Genomic DNA, 24,026 nt, shown 5'->3' on the forward strand with positions numbered 1-24,026 from the left:
AAACATTAGTTAAACAGCTGTGAGCCTTCTATGATTTATCATCTCTTCTCTTTTTTTTTATTACAGGTGTGTGCTAGGGCAGGGGTCAGGCCCTGCGCAATGGCCCAACATCAGCAGGATTGTAGAGGCAGTATGTCTGGAGCTCTGCTCCATTCATCCAGCGGGGAAGGTGAAGTGGGGTGTTTCCATGAACCGCTGGGCTGCCGTTCTACATGATTACCTGGGTGATTCTCACGAAACCATTAAAACACCATGGCACTAATGAGTTTAAATATAAAAAGTGTAATTTAGTAAAATAAAAAAACATCAGAATGAAGACAATACAGTTCTCTACCTTGCACAATGTGTAATTTCAACATGAGAATGAATAATTTTTCTATTTTACTGCATTTTCTGCTGAAAAAATTCTCATTACCGCAATGCGTCCGGCTGTGTTTCAATGTGTGTTATGTTGTAATTTAAACAAATTAACAAAAATATTAAAAAAATAAATAAATAAATGGATGTTCTACTATATTATTTTAGATGACAGAAAAAATTATTTACTGAATATTCATGTATAATAATAATGAAAAAAAGTAGAAAAATAATGTGTCCATGCCTGATGTTCTCATCCTCCGCAACATTTTTTAAGGACTGTTTAAACACACATACAGAATTTAAATCCATTTTGATTTTGAGTGAAGGAGCACATGGGCCAGTTACTTAAAGATGGCTACCAGGTAAGATCATTTTTTTATATCTCTCCAGTTAAATGTTAAAAATTATATTGTCAAAATGTTAACACAACATTTTGATTATCATTACCGAAACAGGAAGTTTTCTACATTTTGAAAATTGTTAGATTTACAATTTTTTATGAAAATGTACTTTATTAAGGTCTAACTATATGCACTGAGAAAAAATTAGCAAAGCCATCTTGGCTTCTCTATTGTTAGCAAAACATACTGAGGCACCTCATCCTCCGCAACACCATTCTCATATACCGCACCCATTTAAGGCCAGTTGCGGTAAAGAGAACTTATGTTTCGGGAATGAGAATTTAAGCATATTGTGTATGACTTTTAAATATCTCTTATAAATTTAATGTTAATTTAAAATTTGCTAAATCTTTATTTTGCATTATGATTTGTTTCATTGTAGACAGTCAGCAAGTGAGAGAATTTTTTTTTAGCAAAGGCCAGGTTGACAAAATTCAGGGAGAAATTACACAGCAACCAAGAACTGCTCAACGAGTACAGAAGGAAGGAGAGAGAGAGGTTAGGTTTGGAGATGTTACAGCAGGTGTAATCAGCAAAAAACACCCTACAATGTTAGGAAATGTACAAACCCGATTCCAAAAAAGTTGGGACACTGTACAAATTGTGAATAAAAACAGAATGCAATGATGTGGAAGTTTCAAATTTCAATATTTTATTCAGAAAACAACATAGATGACATATCAAATGTTTAAACTGAGAAAATGTATCATTTTAAGGGAAAAATACGTTTATTTTAAATTTCATGACATCAACACATCTCAAAAAAGTTGGGACAAGGCCATGTTTACCACTGTGTGGCATCCCCTCTTCTTTTTATAATATTCTGCAAACGTGGACTGAGGAGACAAGTTGCTCAAGTTTAGGAATAGGAATGTTGTCCCATTCTTGTCTAATACAGGCTTCTAGTTGCTCAACTGTCTTAGGTCTTCTTTGTCGCATCTTCCTCTTTATGATGCGCTAAATGTTTTCTATGGGTGAAAGATCTGGACTGCAGGCTGGCCATTTCAGTACCCGGATCCTCCTTCTACGCAGCCATGATGTTGTAATTGATGCAGTATGTGGTCTGGCATTGTCATGTTGGAAAATGCAAGGTCTTCCCTGAAAGAGACAACGTCTGGATGGGAGCATATGTTGTTCTAGAACTTGGATATACCTTTCAGCATTGATGCTGCCTTTCCAGATGTGTAAGCTGCCCATGCCACACGCACTCATGCAACCCCATACCATCAGAGATGCAGGCTTCTGAACTGAGCGCTGATAACAACTTGGGTTGTCCTTGTCCTCTTTAGTCCGGATGACATGGTGTCCCAATTTTCCAAAAAGAACTTCAAATTTTGATTCGTCTGACCACAGAACAGTTTTCCACTTTGCCACAGTCCATTTTAAATAAGCCTTGGCCCAGAGAAAACGCCTGCGCTTCTGGATCATGTTTAGATATGGCTTCTTTTTTGACCTATAGAGTTTTAGCCGGCAACGGCGAATGGCACGGTGGATTGTGTTCACCGACAATGTTTTCTGGAAGTATTCCTGAGCCCATGTTGTGATTTCCATTACAGTAGCATTCCTGTATGTGATGCAGTGCCGTCTAAGGGCCCGAAGATCACGGGCATCCAGTATGGTTTTCCAGCCTTGACCCTTACGCACAGAGATTGTTCCAGATTCTCTGAATCTTTGGATGATATTATGCACTGTAGATGATGATAACTTCAAACTCTTTGCAATTTTTCTCTGAGAAACTCCTTTCTGATATTGCTCCACTATTTTTCGCCACAGCATTGGGGGAATTGGTGATCCTCTTGCCATCTTGACTTCTGAGAGACACTGCCACTCTGAGAGGCTCTTTTTATACCCAATCATGTTGCCAATTGACCTAATAAGTTGCAAATTGGTCCTCCAGCTGTTCCTTATATGTACATTTAACTTTTCCGGCCTCTTATTGCTACCTGTCCCAACTTTTTTGGAATGTGTAGCTCTCATGAAATCCAAAATGAGCCAATATTTGGCATGACATTTCAAAATGTCTCACTTTCAGCATTTGATAAGTTATCTATATTCTATTGTGAATAAAATATAAGTTTATTAGATTTGTAAATTATTGCATTCCTTTTTTATTTGTAATTTGTACAGTGTCCCAACTTTTTTGGAACACACACACACACACACACACAACCCTTTAGACACTACTATAACAGGGATTTGGTGCTGGATTAAGTGTACTGTTCATACTGTGGGAAATTCCCGCCACACTAAGGCATGTTGGTTGTGTGACTCTTAAAGTGACAGCAGCCTAATAAATTTGCTGCACTCTGTCATTAATTTTATTAAAAACAAACTTCAATAATTTAAATTAATAAATTTGTTACAATTTAGTAATAATTGAATTAAATAAACAGTTATTTGTTCTTCTGTTTGTAATTTGTTTGTATATTTTCTTGTTTACTTAATTCTTCAATTAATTTCAAAGACTAAAATTAAGCTCTACCCCACCCCACAACTATAGGCCCATTATAGAACACACACACACACACACACACACACAAGCATCAAGTCTATACTATATGAAGATGTGTAAAAAAAAAAACAGAAAACTGAAGAGCTGACTACGAAGCAACATGAAAAGAAAAAAAGACAGTGGCGGGAAAACTCAGCGTTATTATAAATGAAAGAAACAGCTTAAGACTAAAGAAACTTTACCTAAAAGGAGAAAAAGTTATTTTTTATGTTCAGTTGCTGGATGAAATATTCTTAAAGCTGTAAATAAGAGATGGTTTAAAACTAAAAGTACACAAACAAACATGTGTAAAACACTGACACCATACGATGTTCATTTGCATGCTACCACCAAGATGATCCCAACACTGTATTGAATTAATTGGTTGTGGTGTAAGCAGGAAAATCAAATACAAGAGAATCAGTTAACTGCACTTAAGGAGGTTAAATGACACTCTACTTTTAATTTTGAAACAATCACTATGAAATAGACAACTTCCATAAATTAAAAGTGTATGGTGTGTTTGATGTTTTATGTGTGTGAACACTCTACACATCTCTTCTTGTTGTGCAGAACATGTTGTGTAGCGTGTATAATTAATATACATGTGACAAGTTCTGACAAATCAGAATGTGGTATTTGTTGGTCAGTTATTTGTTTTAGAGCCATAGTAAAATGGCTCAAAGTTTTTTAGGTACACGTTGAAATGTTGCCCTGTTTATTCCTGTTGTAATGTTTTTCCTAATTTAAAAAAAATATATATATATTGGATTTTGTATTTTTAAGCACTACACAATAAAACTGTTTTGAACTTGAATGCATGATTGTGCAAATATTATCAGTTTTTTCTACATTATCTATATATATACTAGTATAAATCTCACACTAGTATACTTATTATCATTACCGAAATAATTAACCTAATTTCTTAAACCTATGTATCATTACCGCAACAGATGTTCATTAGATGTTAATTCATAGAATAATAGTACTTTGATTTTAAATCCATGTGCAGAATCTACAAATTATGTTCTTTGAGGTTTGTCTCATCATTTTGAAAAAATGTCAGGTTTCATCTAAATATTTGTAAAAAATTGTTTGTAAATTGTGGAAGGCGTTGCGGTAATGAGAGAAATCAATCAAAAAAAAAAACTGTTAAATTAAAAATAAATATTATTTCAGAATTTCAAGTAACTGTGCATGACTACTAATAATCCATTTTTTAAAATGTGAAAATGTATTTGCTTTTCTAAGAGTGGTGATGTTTTCAGTCGGTTGCGGTAATGAGATTTTTTAGGACTTATTTTGGAAATTATGTTAAAAAAGGTGTTAAATGGTAAGTACAATTTTTTAATTGATGTTCACAGCGTTCCAGACTTTGTTGCTAATATCTGAAAAAAAAAAAAAAAGTTAATTTAAGCATTTTTAAAATTTCATGCTTGAAATTTTTAAAACTAACATTTTGTGAGAATCACCCACCTGGCCATACGGAGGCTGGTGGGGAACTGCCCTGCACTGAGGGGAAGGACCAGGATTCAGCTTTTTGAGGTCAATCAGCAGGTGCTTTCTGTCCGGTAAGTAGTTTCTTTGAGAGACAGTTATAAACATAATTTTAGAATGTAGTCATGCAATTCCTAGATTCTTATTGGTGGAATTATTAAATGAACGGCATATTTTGGAAATGGACTTTGTGAGGTGAATATTGATTTTTGAATTTTTAACAATGAAACAGTTTGTGAAATGTTTCCGATTTAAATATGCACTGCACACCATGATAAAATGCAACGCACAAAAATGCAAGCCCTGAAAATACAGTGCATTAAAATACAAGCACTGTTAATTGCAATGCATTTTGTTTTTGATTTGTGGAATTCAGCATGCTTTTTGTTTAAAAAAAACTATTGGCATTATTTTGCTTCCATAGAACAGACTCAGAGCAGAGATCTCACCTCGTGTTTATGTGCCAGTGTGGGCGGGGCTCTCCTGCTGAAGCTCAGCCAATAAGAAACACCGAAGGCGTGGCCAGAGAAGTCTTACTAATATTAAGCTGTGCATGTGTTTTTCTTTATTTGTGCAAATAATACATTCAAACATCTGTTTAAGATTACAAGAGAGAGAGAAATTAATGCTTTTATTCATCAAGGATGCCTTAAATGAAGTAAAAGTGACTGTGAAGACATTTATGATGTTACATAAGATTTCAGTTTAATAAAGTTTTCAGCAATAATAATCAGAAATGATTCTTGAGCGGCAAATCAGCAACTAGAATGATTTCTGAAGGATCATGTGACACTGACGCTGAATAAATGACATTTTCACTTTTTCACAGAGAAAAGAGTTTGTTGAAATAATATTACTGTGTTTTTGATCAAATAAATTAAATCTGAATGACAAATTACAACAACTTGGTAATGAAACGCACACATTATTTTAATATACTCAGTTTATTCTGTTGGGTAACACTTTATTTTAGGGTGAAATCATTACTACATGTGTTTACTACAGTAATAGCAATAATTACCAGTTATAATATGTTAGAATTATTCATTACCAGTAATTATTTGAATAATTACACTTTAACTATATCATCTTAAATGACAGTGTGACCAACTGTTGTACTAAACACTTAATCTCAAGGCTTTTCGTGTATTTTAAGTCATTTTAGGGTATTTTGTCCCAGGACTGATTTTAAATGACAAAGCATGACTTTTGTGAGTTTTCTTGTTGAAATGCATGGCTCTCATGAACACAATGAGCCGTTACCGCAGATCCCTGTCGTTCACAGATTAGTTTGATTGCTGTAAATCATCTTTTCATGAGGGCTGAGATGCTCTGCTGCTACAAAACAAAGACACAGTATGTAGTTAAACAATCAAACCATCATTTGAAGTTTTTCCCCCACTAGGTCAGAAAAATATAGAGTTTTTATTCTATATATTTTAGTTTTATTATCTATTTATAGTTGCAGACTGCCACATTTTGACACTCTTTAACTCTCTTCTTATCTATTTTTTACTCTGTTATTAACTTATTTCTTCATTTTTTAACAAAACATGACATTTATGGGATTTGTGTTAACTTCGCTCATTTAATTCAAATTAAATTGCAGCTTAAATGTTGTTGTGAATACTTTGTTCATCACAGGGCTTTTTATGTTTTAATGAAATTATATCAATATATTTTATTAATCTGTATTATTAGTTAGTGTTTACATTTTATAAAAGTTAAGTTTAGTTTAAGTTCTTCTGGGTGTTTTGTTTGTTCATCCTCACCCTAGTGAAAAATACATCAAATTAAACATTAAAATATACTTTATACTCTAAAACACAAGCATACTTTAAGTGAAATTTTAGTGTAATTACTGAAAACATACTTATTTTAGGCCCGGTTTCACAGACTACTTTCGTAGACTAAGCCAGGATTAGGCCGTAGTTCAATTAAGTCATTTTTACAAACGTGCCTCATAAAAAACATTACTGGGGTGCATCTTGAGACAAAACAAAGGCACTGATATATTTTAAGATCAGTCAGAGCAAGTTTCTTTCAGTTGAAACCGCTCAGATTCACATTTTAGTCTGGGACTAGGCTTAAGCCTCGTCTGTGAAACCGGGGGAAACTATATTTTATGTTTACTTTGTGTAAGAACAGCAACATGGGTTTAAAGTATATGAGCTTGTGTAGGCCTCCTGCAGTTGTAATACACACAGCTTGCTTTATTGGTTCAAATAACGATATCGGTGTCTTTGAGATTGAAGTCTGCTCAGTGGGTTGTTGGGCTTCTTCTAATCTTAGGTTCATTGTAACGCAGAGTGTTGTAGAGTGACGACAGACGAGAGGATAAAAACAGATGCTCATGTCGAGCTTGATGAGGATTTAGTCAAAGCTTTGAAATGACTAAACATTTAGAAAAATTCATATTAACATGAGATAATCTAAACATGAAAGCAAAAAAAAATCAGCTAAAAATAAAATGTTTTATTTAATGATGCTTGCACTTTTTAATATAAAAAAACAGAATAACGGTGTACTGATTATGCATTTCTAATGAGCTGAAAGGCTATTCAAATGTTGAAGCACATAAAAATATAACAAATATATTCTAATTGTGTTCAAGAAATACACTTAAATGTCACTAAATGTACTTGAAGAGAGTCAAATTAAACAAGCTTTAATGTTTAGATTATCTCACGTTAATATTCATTTTACAGAATGTTTTATTTTGTTAAATAGTTTTGTCTGACTGTTTATCTCAAAGCTTTGTCAACAGTTCAGTTTCATGTATTTTGTGTCTACTTTACGTAGTTTTGGCTCATTTTGAGGGGTTATAGTTTGTCATAGAACTTATTTGAAATTACAAAAAATGTATTTTGTGAGTTTGCTAATGTTGAAGTGTGCTTAACACCATTAACACAATACAATGAGCCGATACTGCAGTCGTTTACAGATTAGTTTCCTGATGTGTTCATGAGAATTGAGAGAATTGAGCCTCTGTTATTGGATTATATCAAGTTGTTTCAGACAATTCAGCACACACTAAAAAAATACTGGGTTATAGTTGGGTCTTATTACTCCAGAGTAAAATTTTAATTGTGTGTCGATGCGGATGTCCTGCAGCGCCTTGAAGAGGATGACATCCTTGTCCTCTCCGTTTACCGTCATCACACAGTGAAGGGGCTCCAGGTTGGGCCTCTTAGAACAACATTTAATTCTTCTGCCAACTGTGTCTGCATCGGGGTGGCAGTCGCAGCCAGTCTTTGCATCGATGCACAGGTCTCTCTGTCCGGCTTTGAAGAAGAAGAACAGGTATCTGGCATCGTCATGAAGTCCCTCCATCATGGCCATCCCTTCGGCTGCTCTGATTACCTTTCCGTGGTAATCGCACACAATGTCGCCTTTACAAAACGGTCGGGTTGCAACCACTCCTATAATCAAGAAAACATTCAATTAGAAGATCAGAAGGAAAACTGAATACACAATACATGCACAGGCAAACTATTCAGTATGTGTGACCCTGGAGCACAAAACCAGTCGTGAGTAGCAATAGCCAAAAATACATTATATGGGTCAAAATTATACATTTTTCTTTTATGCCAAAAATCATTAGGATAACAAGTCAAGATCATGTTCCATGAAGATATTTTGTAAATTTGCTACCATAAATATATCAAAACTTCATTTTTGATTAGTAATATTCATTGTTCAGGCCTTCGTTTGGGCAACTTTAAAGGTCATTTTCTCAATATTTAGATTTTTTTGCTCTCTCAGATTCTAGATTTTCAAATAGTTGCATCTCTGCCAAATATTGTCCGATCCTAACAAACCATACATCAATGGAAAGCTTATTTATTATAACATCTCAATTAAAATAAAGGTTCTTGGTGCAGCTAACGGTGGCTGAAATGTATATTTAAGTGATTGAATTTTCCTTGTAAAGGGAGAAAATACCAAGGTTTCTTACCTAGACCCTCCTCAGCACCAAAGTCCTTGATGGCCAGGCCTGTCCAGGCCTGCTCAGATACACATTTTATTATAACCTCATCTGCCTCAATGGTGCCTGTGGGCGCTGGTTTCCACAGCCGTTCGATCTCTTCTGGCTTTGGACAGTTGGCCTTCCAACCTTCCTGCGCAATCAGCCTTGCCACCTTTGAGGCAGATGGCTTGCGGTGTGTGAAGTGTGCTGAAAGAAAGAATTAAATAACTTTACTCATGCAGTTCACTTGTCACAATGAATTAATGGCCTATTCTGTGTCGAGTTAATGAGAGTCAGTGCTGTATTAATGTATTGAAGACTCACACAGCAGATATTCCTCTCTCTGGGTAAACTGGGCAGTTCTCCACTTGTCATAAAAGACACGGTCTTCAGGAAACCCTGATTCGACCCGCCGCTTTTTGGTCGGTGGCTGGCCCTCCAATGAAACCGGAAATTTGTCCAGAAAGGCAGAGAAGTCTTTCCATGAAGTGTGTGTTCCAGCAGTACTCAGTTCAGCCAAGGAGGTGTCATCATCCGAAGAAGTGCTGCGTAAGTGAAGAGAACAAATGTTTAAAACAGGGCTGCTCGATTATGGCAAGAATCATAATCATCAATATTGTAATCACAATTATTTAACACTATTATTAGTGGGTCATATGACCAAAACTTTATACCAGTGATTCATTTAAAGACAGCAATACATACATCTTCTGTAAACAAGGTTACTATGAGATCTACATTTTAGACACCAGCGGTTTACAATCGCAAAGCGCCGCATTTTGACACGTTTTTAAGTTTATTAGACAGTTAGGCAAACGGTTTATGCTAAAAGTTTGTTGTGTTATATGCTTGTTGGATGAAGAGACCTACCCCTTTAAAGAGTCCAGCAGCATAGCTGCATCCACAATATCCTGAGGCCGGGGCTTTCTGTTCGTATCAGCGCTATTGGCCAGGTAATAATTCACGGCCTCATGTTTGTCTGCTGGGAGCTTATTTGCAGCAGTCTCAACAGCCCTCCGTACATCCTGACTCCTGAAAGGGACCAGCTTATACCTGCAATAAGACATGAAATGTTCACTGTGATATGACTGTGACTGACAAGGCATAATAAAAGCCCTATTCGCACAGGATTAGTATTACCTGGTGACCTCCAGTCATTTGTAATAATTGTGAAGGTTGTCTGTGATCTTAATCCCGTGCGAATCGGCCATGTCTGTAATTTGTAAAGTAAAAATTCCCCCACAAAAGACCTACCATATTTCTCCAAACACAGAGATCCTGTGATAATATTAGTCCTGTGCGAATCGGCATCTCTGTGATTTGGCCAGCATTTGGCCGTTCGCATATCATTTTTCAAGGTTTTTGTTTCCTGTGCGCCTTTTTATCCATCTTTCGTGAAGAATGGAGCTGCGTTGGAGTGTTTGATAGTATTTTGGGTGCTGTGTCATATCGCTAAACCATACAATTTGCAGAAAGAGAAAGCTGAAAAGGTTTAATGTATTACAAATAAATCAAGCATAAAGCTTGAGATATTATTTTAACCTGGTGAAATGTACATGACACGGGGTACAAAACTATATTAGTTTCCTTCTCTTTTTTTAAATCCATCTGGACCATAGAACGAGACTCTCAAAGCCTTGACATCCGGGTATCCGGGAGATAAATCAGTAATTTCGAGTGAAATCACAGGCTTCGCTTATCCCGTGCGAATACACCACGAAATTCAGACGTGGGGGGGTAATTTCAAAATCACACATGGTCCCCAGATAATACTAATCCCGTGCGAATAGGGCTAAAGTGTATCCATTTACACACACACGGATCTGTAAAGGTACGAACATTTCATGGAGACGAGTCATGTCTTGTGAGACCCTGTGAACAGCCTCGCCGGCCGTCGTAGTAAAAAAACTCTGGCAGAATTTTTTAAGCTCGATGTTCTTAGCCCTGATCTGCTTGTAGTACAGCTGAAAGCACTATGGAAAAAGACCAAACAGTTACTGATTGTAAAACACTGATGGGTATGCAATATACTCTTTAAATCGTACTAAAGCTTACAGTTTCCTCATCTTGTGTCAAGGCGACGTGCATACTTGAAGTTTTCTCCTTCCGTACACCGATCACCACCCTGCCACCTTGAGCAATCCTCTCCACCCAGTCAGCATCCTGCAACATTGACTACGTTTTAGAGCGGTCAACCGATTAATCGCATCCTGTCTGTATACATAAATACAGACAGAACACACAGATATACTATGTAAACAAAAACTTTTATTTTGGATGCGATTAGGCTAATCGTTTGACAGCACTACTATGTTTAAATGTTAAAATTTCCATTAATCAGAGTAAGGACTTAATTGCATTATGACGTGTACATGTCGAGCAAAATTCTTCGTTCCTGTTCACGAGCAATGTTTTTTGTGACGCCTAAAAATCCCCGTTACTTTGTTTTCGTCCATCGATGTACTGCATTATGTTCGTGTTGCGCAACACAGACATGAACTTATTTCCTCGGCTCCCCAGAAATGCGATGATCCCCGCCATTGTTTCTAATGTGCATATTACTGCAGGTGCGTGTCTCGTTACTCATGTACGTCACGAGCACATGCGTAATTTGGTCAAAGCGGCAATAAAGTGTACATGCATGTATATTTCGATTCGAACACCACCTATGTTAATATGGATATGCTTGCTGCAATTACGAGCTTACAAGTTTTATCACAATCTCATTAAAAGGGTGCACACTGATTGAAAATGTTCAATTTACTATTGCATGTGTTCAAATATTACAGCATGTCATGAATCCAAACTAGAAATAGATGAACTTACTGTAAAGCTTTCCACAACTCTTGGACGCTGCATGTGACGGAAAATCAAGAGCGCCTCACAATAATAGCGGTACAGCGTCTTTTCTATATTTGAGACCTCTTTCCTCGTAAGCAGATTCTCATGGATCCTCAGGAAGTCTGGCTTTGCCACTCTCAAAATCTTCTGGCAATCTTTAATGCAGAGAGTGCCATCGAGTCTGTGTTTGGATTAAACGTAGCAAACAAGGCAGGTTATTAAAGAAGATGCAAGGAAACAACAGTAACATTAGTAAAATAAAAAAAAGGCCAGTGCAAAATTAAGATAAAAACCCATTAACCTCAAATCACATGTCTTGTCACAATGGGTCTTGAATAGACTATTCCGCTGGGTCTTCAGCATGTTCATGTAACTCTGGCAGTTGGGCCGCAGCTGAGGGTCTCTTTTATGAAAATCCAGCCTTAGCGTCAAGTACTCCAAGAACCTTTTCATGCTCTTGATGTAATTGAGGATGGAGGCTGGACTCATGTCAGTGCTCTTTAGGGCGATCAGAAAGTCCCGGGTCTCTCTGCTTTTTGACAGGAAGTGCAGAGATGGCTCACTCCCAGTGGGCTGCAAGTACCGAAGGAAACGGGACACGTTGTCAACCTTTGAAGAAAGACAGCGAGAAAGAAATGTCAACATTAAGATCATGAAAGCGAGAAGACCCATGGATAGTCTGCTTGTTTGCGTTTAACACCATGCCAGCTTCTGTGGCGAGAAAAATTTGCGACAAATGATGTGACCCTGGAGCACAAAACCAGTCTTAAGACGCCGGGGTATATTTATAGCAATAGCCAAAAATACACTGCATGGATCAAAATTATTGATTTTTCTAATGTATGGTTTGTTATGATCCTATCAAACCATGCATCAATGGGAAGATTATTTATTCAGCTTTCAATTACTGCTTTTGTGGTGTAGAGTCACATATTAGGGTTTTTTTTTTTTTGCTACAAACTGTATTTGGCTTAAAAATCTCTTCAAAAGAAAAAGTTCTCACAGGCTTAAAACCAGCACAATAAACCATGCTTTAGAGATAAAGGGGTTTGACAGAGGATCTTCTCCAAGTATTAAAAACTTGTGTGTCATCCTGGAACGACCTATTCTACAGCGGGTATAAACAATCTGGTCCCATCGTTTTGGGAAATTGGGCTGAGGATAGAAGTGAAAAAATATCTTACCTCCTGTTGCCAGTTGGGGACCTTCCTTGACACAATCAGGTACTTTTTAAAGCTCACCAGGAGATTGGACCGGGCAGGGAACTTGTCATACAGACCCGCCTCTTTCATCTTTATCCTCACAGAAACAGACATGGCTTGAGGATCTCCCGAGGATTCGGCGGTTGTGGCAGCATCAACAGTGGCCAAGTCACCTTCAGGCTCCAGGACCATTTCAGACTCCTCAGGCAGGTTGATGATGAAGAAACCACGGCGAAGCAGCTCCTTGACCATGGTGATCCGAGAGCGTCCATCAGGCAGGAGCTGACAGAGCTGATCGTAATTCCAGGTCCTGCTCTTCCGGATCCACTCTCTGCTGGAAGCCTCTGCCTTCAGCACCTGCTCCATTCTTTCTTCTGGTGTGCTCTTCTTCATGCACACCCTGGCCAGGTGAACAGAGATGCTCTCCTGTGGTTTATAGCACTGCAAACAGTGCACAATGTGGCGACCAGCAGGCCTTTGAGAACAAATACAATATTATGAAATGTTACTAAAAGTAACAGAACAGTGCATACCCTATTAGTATTTCTATCTAGAATGAGAATTAAAGTGCACAAAATACCAAAAAAATATAAATTAACATGCATTCATTAGATAAGCAAAATGACATTTATTTAGTTGTTTTTTTCCAATGAACCTAAAAAAAAAAAACTAGTAAGATCAGCTTTGTTTAGTTAGAGTAACAGTGCATGTCGGTGTTAAACATGTTATTCCTGCTGCCGGCAGCGGGCGCTGTGACTGAATATTGGCATGTAGGTGTGTTCAGGACAGCAGGGGGGGGTTTGTGCAGAACATTGTTGGTCTGAATTACAGACACGTCCCGTTTCATGGCAAAACACCAAACTTCTGTTGACCGCCAAGAGAAGTATTTGTAACTTGTGTACCAAGTTTTGCACGTGCACTAATTCAGATGCAACAAGCACTGACCTTAACTGCTTATTCTTAGAAACTGTGACAATGCAGAAAACAGCAGTAACACAAGCCTCACCTCTTCCGATCTTGTTCAATCATTGTCGCAGCAGTCATAGCATCTGATGCACGAGAAGAGTTTGTTTCTCGAAGGTAGAGCGCACAGCGGTCCTCTTCTTTGTCTTTGTTTGTTTTCCAGCCGTTGTATGTGCATGAACGCCCTCTTCTGCTCCGGAGAGAGTGCATCAGTTCAGACTTGAGTGTGAGAACAGACTCAGAGCAGAGATCTCACCTCGTGTTTATGTGCCGGTGTGGGCGGGGCTCTCCTGCTGAAGCTCAGCCAATAAGAAACACCGAAGGCGTGGCCAGAGAAGTCTTACTAATATTAAGCTGTGCATGTGTTTTTCTTTATTTGTGCAAATAATACATTCAAATATCTGTTGTAAGATTACAAGAGAGAGAAATTAATGCTTTTATTCATCAAGGATGCCTTAAATGAAGTAAAAGTGACTGTGAAGACATTTATGATGTTACATAAGATTTCTGTTTAATAAAGTTTTCAGCAATAATTATCATAAATGATTCTTGAGCGGCAAATCAGCAACTAGAATGATTTCTGAAGGATCATGTGACACTGATGCTGAATAAATGACATTTTCACTTATATTCACAGAGAAAAGAGTTTGTTGAAATAATATTACTGTGTTTTTGATCAAATAAATTAAATCTGAATGACAAATTACAACAATTTGGTAATGAAACGCACACATTATTTTATTATACTCAGTTTATTCTGTTGGGTAACACTTTATTTTAGGGTGAAATCATTACTACATGTGTTTACTACAGTAATAATTACCAGTTATAATATGTTAGAATTATTCATTGTCTATTTATAGTTGCAGACTGCCTCATTTGACACTCTTTCACTCTCTTCTTATCTATTTTGTACTCTGTTATTAACTTATTTCTTCATTTTTTAACAAAACATGACATTTATGGGATTTGTGTTAACTTCGCTCATTTAATTCAAATTAAATTGCATCTTAATTGTTGTTGTGAATACTTTGTTCATCACAGGGCTTTTTTATGTTTTAATGAAATTATATCAATATACGATTGGGCAAAAAAGTATTTAGTATTCAGAGCAAAGCCTCTGAAACAACTTGATATAATAAAATAACAGACAATTCAGCACACACTAAAAAAATACTGGGTTATAGTTGGGTCAAATATGGACAAACTAGTGTCCATATTAATTTTTCCCTAATTCCCCCCTGTTCTAGCTTACCCTATTCTGAACAACGTCTGAAACAATGTATTACAATACTTAGTTTATTTGCTTGTTCATGATGAATCACTTGTATTGCTAAATTTTAAGTCACTTGAGGTAAAAGTGTCTGCTAAATTAATGAATGTGTGTACAATGACATTTTAATAAATGTGATCTTTATTATATTTAATTCTTGTTTTTTGTCTTCACTTCAACAGCCAAATGAAGTATGCAAGCGAACACAGGGTAAGGTTTAATGCTAGAGAAATCAAATGTTGACAACTACTTACAATAGTGCAAACCGGTGGTAAACAGAACATGTACTCAAATACTAATGGCAGTACAATTTATCTAACTATATGCTGATGTAATTCTTTGATAAACAAAAACTGGAGTGTTTGAAAGGAAAACGTCTAACACAGGGGTTTTCAAATCTGGCCCTCGAGATCCAACACACCTGAACAAAGTAACCAGGGTCTTCAGGATTACTAGGCAGGTGAGTTTTTATCAAGGTTGTAAGCTAAACTCTGCAGGACTGTGGACCTCGAAGGCCAAATTTGAAGACCATAATTTTGCCGTTTTTGTTGCTACCATGTTGTCCTTGCTTTCCGGTCCATGACAAAGGCACCACAAGTTCTCAGCAGTTCTCCTGTTCCTGCCTTTCTTTGGTACTGTTTTAGAGGTTTGTTGTGTTATTTTTCAATCTGGAACAGAAATCTCTTTAAGTGGCAACTGTCTTGCAGTCTAGAAACACACACAGCACTCCAGAGCTGTGGGTCAGGTACAACGCGCAACACACAGCAGTCCACAAAATAAAATCACAGTACTCTGCATCAGCCACAAAAAAATGTGTCTGCACCTGCTTGTAGTATAGACTTCCCTTTTTTGGCTGAAGCTCACAACCCACAGCTTCCAAATAGAAGTCTTTGTCACAGATACTACATGCATCCTCTACAGTGCTGTCACGGTACTTGTTTAGGCACTTTATCTCTTTGCAGCCTCTTCCACAGCACTGCATTAATCCGTCTGGTGATGCTCCAAACTGAGGAAACTTTAATGAAACCACACTCACTAATTTCCATGTCACAGTGATGTTTCATGAGCTGCAGTTTATACTTTGTTCTCCCATTCTCCTGATTTTTTTTTCTTCCCCATGCAGTACCAGGCGAAAAAAAGTGCACTTCCATAATGTACTTAAGTGCTCTATTTTCACGCACTAATTTTGTACTTAATATACTAAAAATTATTCTTTAGTACTTCTTAAGATAATCTTAATAACATCTAAGTGTACTCAATTGTGCTATCTTGGGACACTATGAATATGAACTAAAATGTGTTTTTCAGATGAAAGTTTCGGAGGCAGTGTGCAATGGCCTTAAATGGCTTTCCAACTCCCCAAGAGTTAAACAGTTGAGTCTAACCGTTTTGGAATCCATTCGGCCGATCTCCGGGTCTGGCGGTTGCACCTTTAGCGTAGCTTAGCATAGATCATTGCATCTGATTAGACCGTTAGCATCTCGCTCAAATATGACCAAAGACTTCCGATATTTTTCCTATTTAAAACTTGACTCTTGTGTAGTTACATCGTGCACTAAGACTGACGGAAAATGAAAAGTTGTCCCCATCTAGGTAACTAGTTATGATATAGCTGGGGACTACTTTCATGCACTGCGTAATATCACTGCGCCTGCTGCACCCATGGTACGGCGGCAAAGTTCCTTGATTATTATTGCTTGTTCCTTGGTAAAACTCAACTGTTTAACTCTTGGGGAGTTGGAAAATGAGCCTATTTTCAAAAAAAGTGGACTGTTCCTTTAAGAGTTGAAGCTCTTTCAACTGCCACTGTCGCTTGAATGCCATCTTCTCTGAGAGTCTGGTTGGTGCATATTTAATAATTAAAGAATGTAGGCGGAGCAACAGCTGGACACACCATTCTGGATAAAACAATTTCACTTTTATGTTGTTGTACCTGTCAAATACCTCGTGCCACTTAATCAAATGGTCTATCTTTTTGAAAATGTATTCCAACAAAGGCAAATCTTTCCATTGAAACACAAGTATTTGAGATTATCCTCCTCAGATATTGTCCAAGCACGTTAAGGTAGGTCTGAGCTGTGGTCACTACAGAGCATATAAATGCAGGGCTTAAAGTTCTCTGGCACCGTACCGAATCTCCGGCATGCAGCGTTTGGCAGTCCTACACTTTTAAATAAACTTGATGATAGCACTTTTGAGTCCATGAGTTCGCCTACCAATGGTATGAGAGGAGCACAGCTCTCAATCTCAACCAAACTAACATTACTAGCCAATCAGAATGTTTCCCTCTTATAAACACAAGATGCGCATAATAGTATCCAATCGCAGAGTCGCAGCCCTGATGAATGGAGAAGCACGACAAAAAGCTGCGAGGTGCAACGGTCAAAGATGTCCATCTAGTGCATATTTACATAGAAAAGCTCATTAAAAAGCAGCAGAAATTTGTAAACAGCTCAGAGTAATAATGTAATCTCCATAAGAACGATATGATATTTGAAAAAAAAATTACAAATCTAAATCTGAGCTGTTTTTACTGAAAGAAACTTGCACTGACTGATCTTAAAACATGTCCGCGCCTTTGTATTGTCTTAAGATGCACACCAGTAATGCTTTTTTCTAAGCCATGTATATAAAAATTACTTAAATGTCCTAATTGAACTATGGGCCTAATCCTGGTTTAGGCTTAACCCTGTCTATGAAATCAGGCCATAATGTACTTAAGTTGGTTATGTTCATATTATGTATAGGCATATCACATTATGTATTTTAACAGTGTTGTTCAATAAAACCATGTAATTACTTATTTTATAATAATTAATTATTATTAATTATTATTGCCTCATCGTTAATTTAGGTATAAATAGTCATACTAAAGCCTGGTTTTTCGCTTAGGTCTGTTTGTGTTACTAAAAAATATCAGATTACTCGGTCGTCAAAATAATCAGTAATTGATTACCAAAATAATCATTAGTTACAGCCCTAGATTAAAATATTTCAAAATACCATTGCATTGTTTTGAAATTTTCTTAAAAATAGTATTAAAATATTGAGAAAAACAACTCAGGAACATATCAAACGTAACCCTTTCAATATTGTCCATGGTGCTACAATGGATACGAGTGGCACACCAAAATAATGTAGAAATAATTATAATCAGTGACGCTGATTATCCACTTGTTTTCTTTTTTTAATTTAAAAAAAACATTTGACCCTCTAACACAGTGATTTTCAAACCAGTCCTGCGAGCACCCCCAACACTGCACATTTTCTGTCTCACTCATCTATCACACCTGATTCAACTCATCAGCTCATTAGTAGAGACAGCAAGACCTGAAAAATGGGTGTCAGAGACCTACAAAATGTGGAGTGTTGGGGGTGCTCGCAGGACTGGGTTGAAAACCACTGCTCTAACACTTGCACGCTCTATTCTATCTACTTTGTTTTCTTCTAAAAAGAAAAAAAGAGCCTCTAACACTAGCATTCCCTACACTTTTTCTATTGTATCTACTTTTACTTTTTCTTTATAATAAAAAATGACCCACACGATTCAGCTGGTCCAAAATGTAGCAGCTATGCTTACTCTGGAACAATCTACCTAACACTGTCAGTTTAAATCGAGATTAAAGACCCATCTTTTTAACCTGGTTTAAACATAACACACTAACACATTTTCAATACAAGCCGAGGGATTTCTTAAAGTTGTTTGTTCGAAAATCTTTGAAAAGAGTCTATTGTTTAGACACACAAACATCAAGAATCAACCTGTGAATCTCAACAATGGTGACAATCAAAAAAGCATGTTGCAGTGCATTCTGGGTGCCACCAATCAATTTCATCCATGGCTCCCATGATGCATTGCGGTGTGAATAAATTATTAGCTGAATTTTCTTAGTAATTTCCTTTATTCTTACTATTATTATATATATATCATTTTTTTTTATGTGACTTTTAGTAGCTTGTTTTCTAATGTTTAGAGTTGATCTGTTTATGCCGTTCGTCACCGTTGTTGAGACTCATACACTGATTCTTGATATCTGTGTTTCTTTTAATTACCAGAACAACTTTCAAAGAGCCCTTTTAATTATTGAGTACTGTAGAATAACAGGATGTATTTTTATAATCAACAAAGTAAGTCTGACTGTTTTAGGTTCGAAATGAGTTTGGTGATATAAATCAAATGATCGTTATGTAAAAATATTACCAGCATCACAGAATGCATTTTTTCTTTTTGTTTGTCTCTCTGTTGTAACCCAGTTATAGCAGCCAAACAAAACCTAACTTTAAAAATATAAGGGTCAAGAGCCCAACTAAAGCAAACGCTGACCACTATAATGGTGACACAGAACTTGTGATTTTCATCTTTGGCGATTCTGCTCGTTAACATCAGGTGTCTTAAATAATGTTCAATCACCACTCAATGAATCTCTTAATTACCTCATTAACTTTAACTCTGCTTCAGTGTTAATTTAACACTCTTATTTGAACACTTTCTCACTCTTGAGTGTGGTCTCACATGTACTCCCAGGAGAGTTCATTTCACCCTGGATTTTTTGCTGTGTAGCAATTTCACACAAGCTGAAGTACAACTTCACATTTTCAGTCTTTTTATTATAGTGTAACAGTATTGTTATACAATATTATATATATTATACTGCTTTATAATAATAATTGTTTATAACATAGACATATCCACTGATTTGCATTGATTTTGCCTTTGTAATAATAGTCCTGCACGAAATGAGGAAATTCTGCGATGTGTGATAACAGTGGAGTTTTTTTTTGCAATGATGATTACTTGTGATAAATTAATAATTAACCCTGCATATTTTTTTTTTTTGTAAACAGTGGTGAGCGTTACAACATACGATTCCATTGAGTTTATTAATGCAATGGCCAATCAAAGGCGTTCAGATGAGTCAAGGCTATAAGGGATACGATTGACGCTACTGGGCATGCGCACATAAATACAGCGTACTTTTTGTCACACTGTACAACAATAATTATTATTGTATTAAGAGTAAGTTTAGGGCTGGGGTAGACATGTGACAAGGACCAGCCAATCAGCTTCATCCTTTCCGTAAGAAAATTGAAAGCTAAGCCAAGATGGAGAGACAGCTGATCATAGCTGTACAAGGATAGCCATTTTTTAAATAAATTTAGTTGCAGAGCTACTGCAAGGGATTTTTAGTGTTGGAAATCCATTTATCCTTTGCTGAAACCACTGCGTCTTCATGGAGAGCACAGGTCATGGTTGCTTAGCAACGGCAGACGCCACAGGAGCGCGAGCTACAAAGTGCTTTGGAAAGAAGGAGAGGCGTTTTTAGGCGCAACATGCAAATGGGGTTTTGTTTGGAAGGAGAAAAAAAAAGCATAATGCTGGACTCGGTCGAGACCAACGAGAACATTTGGAGAGTCCAATAACCAAGTCCGAGACAAGTCCGAGTGCAAACACCAACGAGTCCGAGACAAGTCCGAGACCATAGAAAAATGTCTCGAGACCGGACTCGAGTACTACAGCCCTACTGTCACGTCACGTGACAAAAGAATGAACCCGAAGGTGAACTAATCATTTCTCCTTCCGGTACAGACTGCATAGCGTCTATGGGGCTATCACGGGCTGAACGAACGACTCGAACCCGAAGACTCGAGAGGTGAACTAATCATTTCAGTTTCCTATGAAGAGCCAATAGGATGGTGCGCATGTGCGGTCAACACGAAATGAACGAATCCCTTCCTAAGAGGACTCGTTTGTCCTGAGTCATATTAAAGATTAGTTCAAATTGACACATCGCTACCACCTATTTCACCACCTCACTGTGCACAGATGTAACATGGGATGTAACATGGGAACATTGCATGTTCTGGTGACGTTGCACATATATATAGGTAGATGTCAATTTTAATATGGAAATACACTGCCATTTTTCATATTACATTTCAAAATGAATACTGCTACCCATATGCTTGCATACAAATGTGCTATTTAGCTTATATTTTGTCAACCTTTTTTTTTTTATGAGGGGGGTGGGATTTTAGCCTGACCAAACGGCAAGTATTCTAGTATCCAGCAAAATACCGTAAGTGGCACATTTGTAACGGGTTATACTACTTAGAATTTAAATCTTCACTTTTGTGGACCAATTAGGAAATCAGAACATTAGTATGTTTGGCTATGGAGGTAGAGAGTAATCACTGAAGGATGCAGAGGTGTAAAGTACTTGAGTAAATATAACTAATTCCTGTACTTTTACCTATATTTCCCGAATATAGGTAAAAGATACTTAAGCATCTTTTCGGGTACTTTGTAGTTGTACTGAGTGTTACGGGGCTGACGAGACGCGAGACGTGCGGATCCATGTGCAAAGCTTTATTAAACAACATGGTCAAGACAGGCAGGGTCAGAGATCGGCAAACAGGTATGGTGGAGGCAAGACAGAGCAATCCGTGGAGCAAGCGTGGGTCAACGATCAGCGAACAGTATCCAAAGGGGCAAGGCAGAGAGATAATCCAGAGTCGAGAGCAATAATCCAAACGGGGAGGGAACAGAGTCCAAACGGCAGAGGCTAAGGGTAAATCCAGGAAACACGGGCAGGGTCAGACACGGAAAGGAAAACAAGGCAAGGCAAGACTATGAAAACTAAGAACGCTTTGTAAGGTAGCAGGCTAACAATACTCGGCGTTGTGCAAGAGCAAGTCCCAGGCTTAAGTAGTGAGTGGTGGTGATTGTGAAATGGTGATCAGGTGTGGGTGTGATAATTGAGAACAGCTGTGCGTGATTAGGGAGTGCAATGGATGGTGGGAAATGGAGTCCAATGTGCTTGTGAGTGAAAATAGTCACTGTGGTGAACGGGTGACCTCTAGTGGGGGTTAACCGGGAGAGCATGGTCAGGATTCGTGACATAGCCCCCCCCCACAATACAGGGAGAGCATTCATGATCACAGAGGGCGTGGCAGGGCAGGATGAGGATTCATAGACAGCGTTTTTAGCCGTGACAGGACAGGGCGAAGGTACACAGACGGCCTCTTTAGCCGTGACAGGACAGGGCGAGAGCTCACAGACGGCCTCTTTAGCCGTGACAGGACAGGGCGAGAGCTCACAGACGGCCTCTTTAGCCGTGACAGGACAGGGCGTGAGCTCACAGACGGCCTCCATGGCCGTGACAGGGTAAACAGGGAGTTCGGGAACGGCCTCCATGGCCGTGACAGGGCAGACCATGAGGTCAGGAACGGCCTCCGTGGCCGTGACGGGGTAGACAGTGAGTTCAGAAACGGCCTCCGTGGCCGTGACAGGGCAGACAGCGAGCTCAAGAACGGCCTCCGTGGCCATGACAGGGCAAACAGCGAGTTCAGGGACGGCCTCAGTGGCCGTGACAAGGCAGACAGTGAGTTCATGAGTGGGCGCCACCACCTCGGGAGGTTCTGCAGCGGACGCCGCCTCCTCTGGAGGTTCTGGGGCAGACTCGTGGACAGGAGAGGCCTCAGGAGCAGACTCGTGGACAGGAGAGGCCTCAGGAGCAGACTCGTGGACAGGAGAGGCCTCAGGAACAGACTCGTGGACAGGAGAGGCCTCAGGAGCACAGTGTGCAGCCCACACACTCAAAATGGCGACCGCCATAACGGGAAGCACTGAGGTCAGGGGAACAGTCACTGTAACAGCCAGGGTTGAGGCCCTGGGAAGGCCAGCTGCTCGCACTGATATCAGTGGTGGGTCCCTTATGCTGGAAACCAGACACGGAACTCGAAGGACTGACCCTAAATCTCTGGTGACAGCCTCTGGCAGCTCGGAGGAGGCGTGAAGAGACTCTGGCTGGAGCACTGAGACGTGGGCAGACTCTGGCTTGACAGCGACGACGTGAGCAGACTCTGGCTTGACAGCGACGACGTGAGCAGACTCTGGCTTGACAGCGACGACGTGAGCAGACTCTGGCTTGACAGCGACGACGTGAGCAGACTCTGGCTTGACAGCGATGACGTGAAGGGGTGTTGTTGTTACTGCCATTTTGCGAGTGAGTGCGGTGTTGCGTTCCTCCGAAACACCCACGGTGAATGAAGAGCCCACACACAGCAAAGCATAGTCCATAAATTGACTGAGAGATGAACGGGGACCCTCGCGGATTAACTGTGACCGGAGCGGCTGATTAATGCCCTCACAAAAAAAGTCAATAAGTACATAGTCCGGCAGATCAGAAAAATGGGCGAGGTCTAAATACTCTTGTATATACTCCTCGAGCGGTCGCGAGCCCTGCTCGAGGGTTAATAATATACGTGCCATGTCCATACCTGGCCAATGTCCTCTTGAAAAGCCGCTGGATCCTTGTGTGGCCGAGTATTCTGTTACGGGGCTGACGAGACGTGAGACGTGCGAATCCATGTGCAAAGCTTTATTAAACAACATGGTCAAGACAGGCAGGGTCAGAGATCGGCAAACAGGTATGGTGGAGGCAAGACAGAGCAATCCGTGGAGCAAGCGTGGGTCAACGATCAGCGAACAGTATCCAAAGGGGCAAGGCAGAGAGATAATCCAGAGTCGAGAGCAATAATCCAAACGGGGAGCGAACAGAGTCCAAACGGCAGAGGCTAAGGGTAAATCCAGAAGACACGGGCAGGGTCAGACACGGAAAGGAAAACAAGGCAAGGCAAGGCAAGGCAAGGCAAGACTATGAAAACTAAGAACGCTTTGTAAGGTAGCAGGCTAATAATACTCGGCGGTGTGTAAGAGCAAGTCTCAGGCTTAAGTAGTGAGTGGTGGTGATTGTGAAATGGTGATCAGGTGTGGGTGTGATAATTGAGAACAGCTGTGCGTGATTAGGGAGTGCAATGGATGGTGGGAAATGGAGTCCAATGTGCTTGTGAGTGAAAATAGTCACTGTGGTGAACGGGTGACCTCTAGTGGGGGTTAACCGGGAGAGCATGGCCAGGATTCGTGACACTGAGTATCAAAGATAATAATAAAAAACTTCATTCAAAAACTGCATGTTGTGTTTACTTGTTATCTTTGATTAATATTTTAATTTATTTGATGATC

General features: G+C 38.9%; 1 protein-coding gene across 1 annotated transcript; it reads right to left on the reverse strand.

Annotated features, from left to right (window-relative positions):
• Nucleotides 1–6,940: 6,940 nt before the first annotated feature.
• On the reverse strand, nt 6,941–13,938 carry LOC306861186 (uncharacterized protein; the record flags this gene model as incomplete). Its single annotated transcript, XM_079403322.1, has 10 exons — nt 6,941–8,174; nt 8,711–8,929; nt 9,047–9,267; nt 9,593–9,775; nt 10,562–10,695; nt 10,778–10,885; nt 11,549–11,744; nt 11,865–12,172; nt 12,748–13,240; nt 13,772–13,938. 10 exons carry the CDS (start codon nt 13,936–13,938, stop codon nt 7,786–7,788), a joined length of 2,418 nt encoding a protein of 805 aa, XP_079259448.1. The 3' UTR covers nt 6,941–7,785.
• Between the last annotated feature and the right edge of the window lie 10,088 nt (nt 13,939–24,026).

The sequence above is a fragment of the Barbus barbus genome, assembly GCF_936440315.1.
Source record: "Barbus barbus genome assembly, chromosome: 4".
NCBI classification, from domain to species: Eukaryota; Metazoa; Chordata; class Actinopteri; order Cypriniformes; family Cyprinidae; genus Barbus; species Barbus barbus.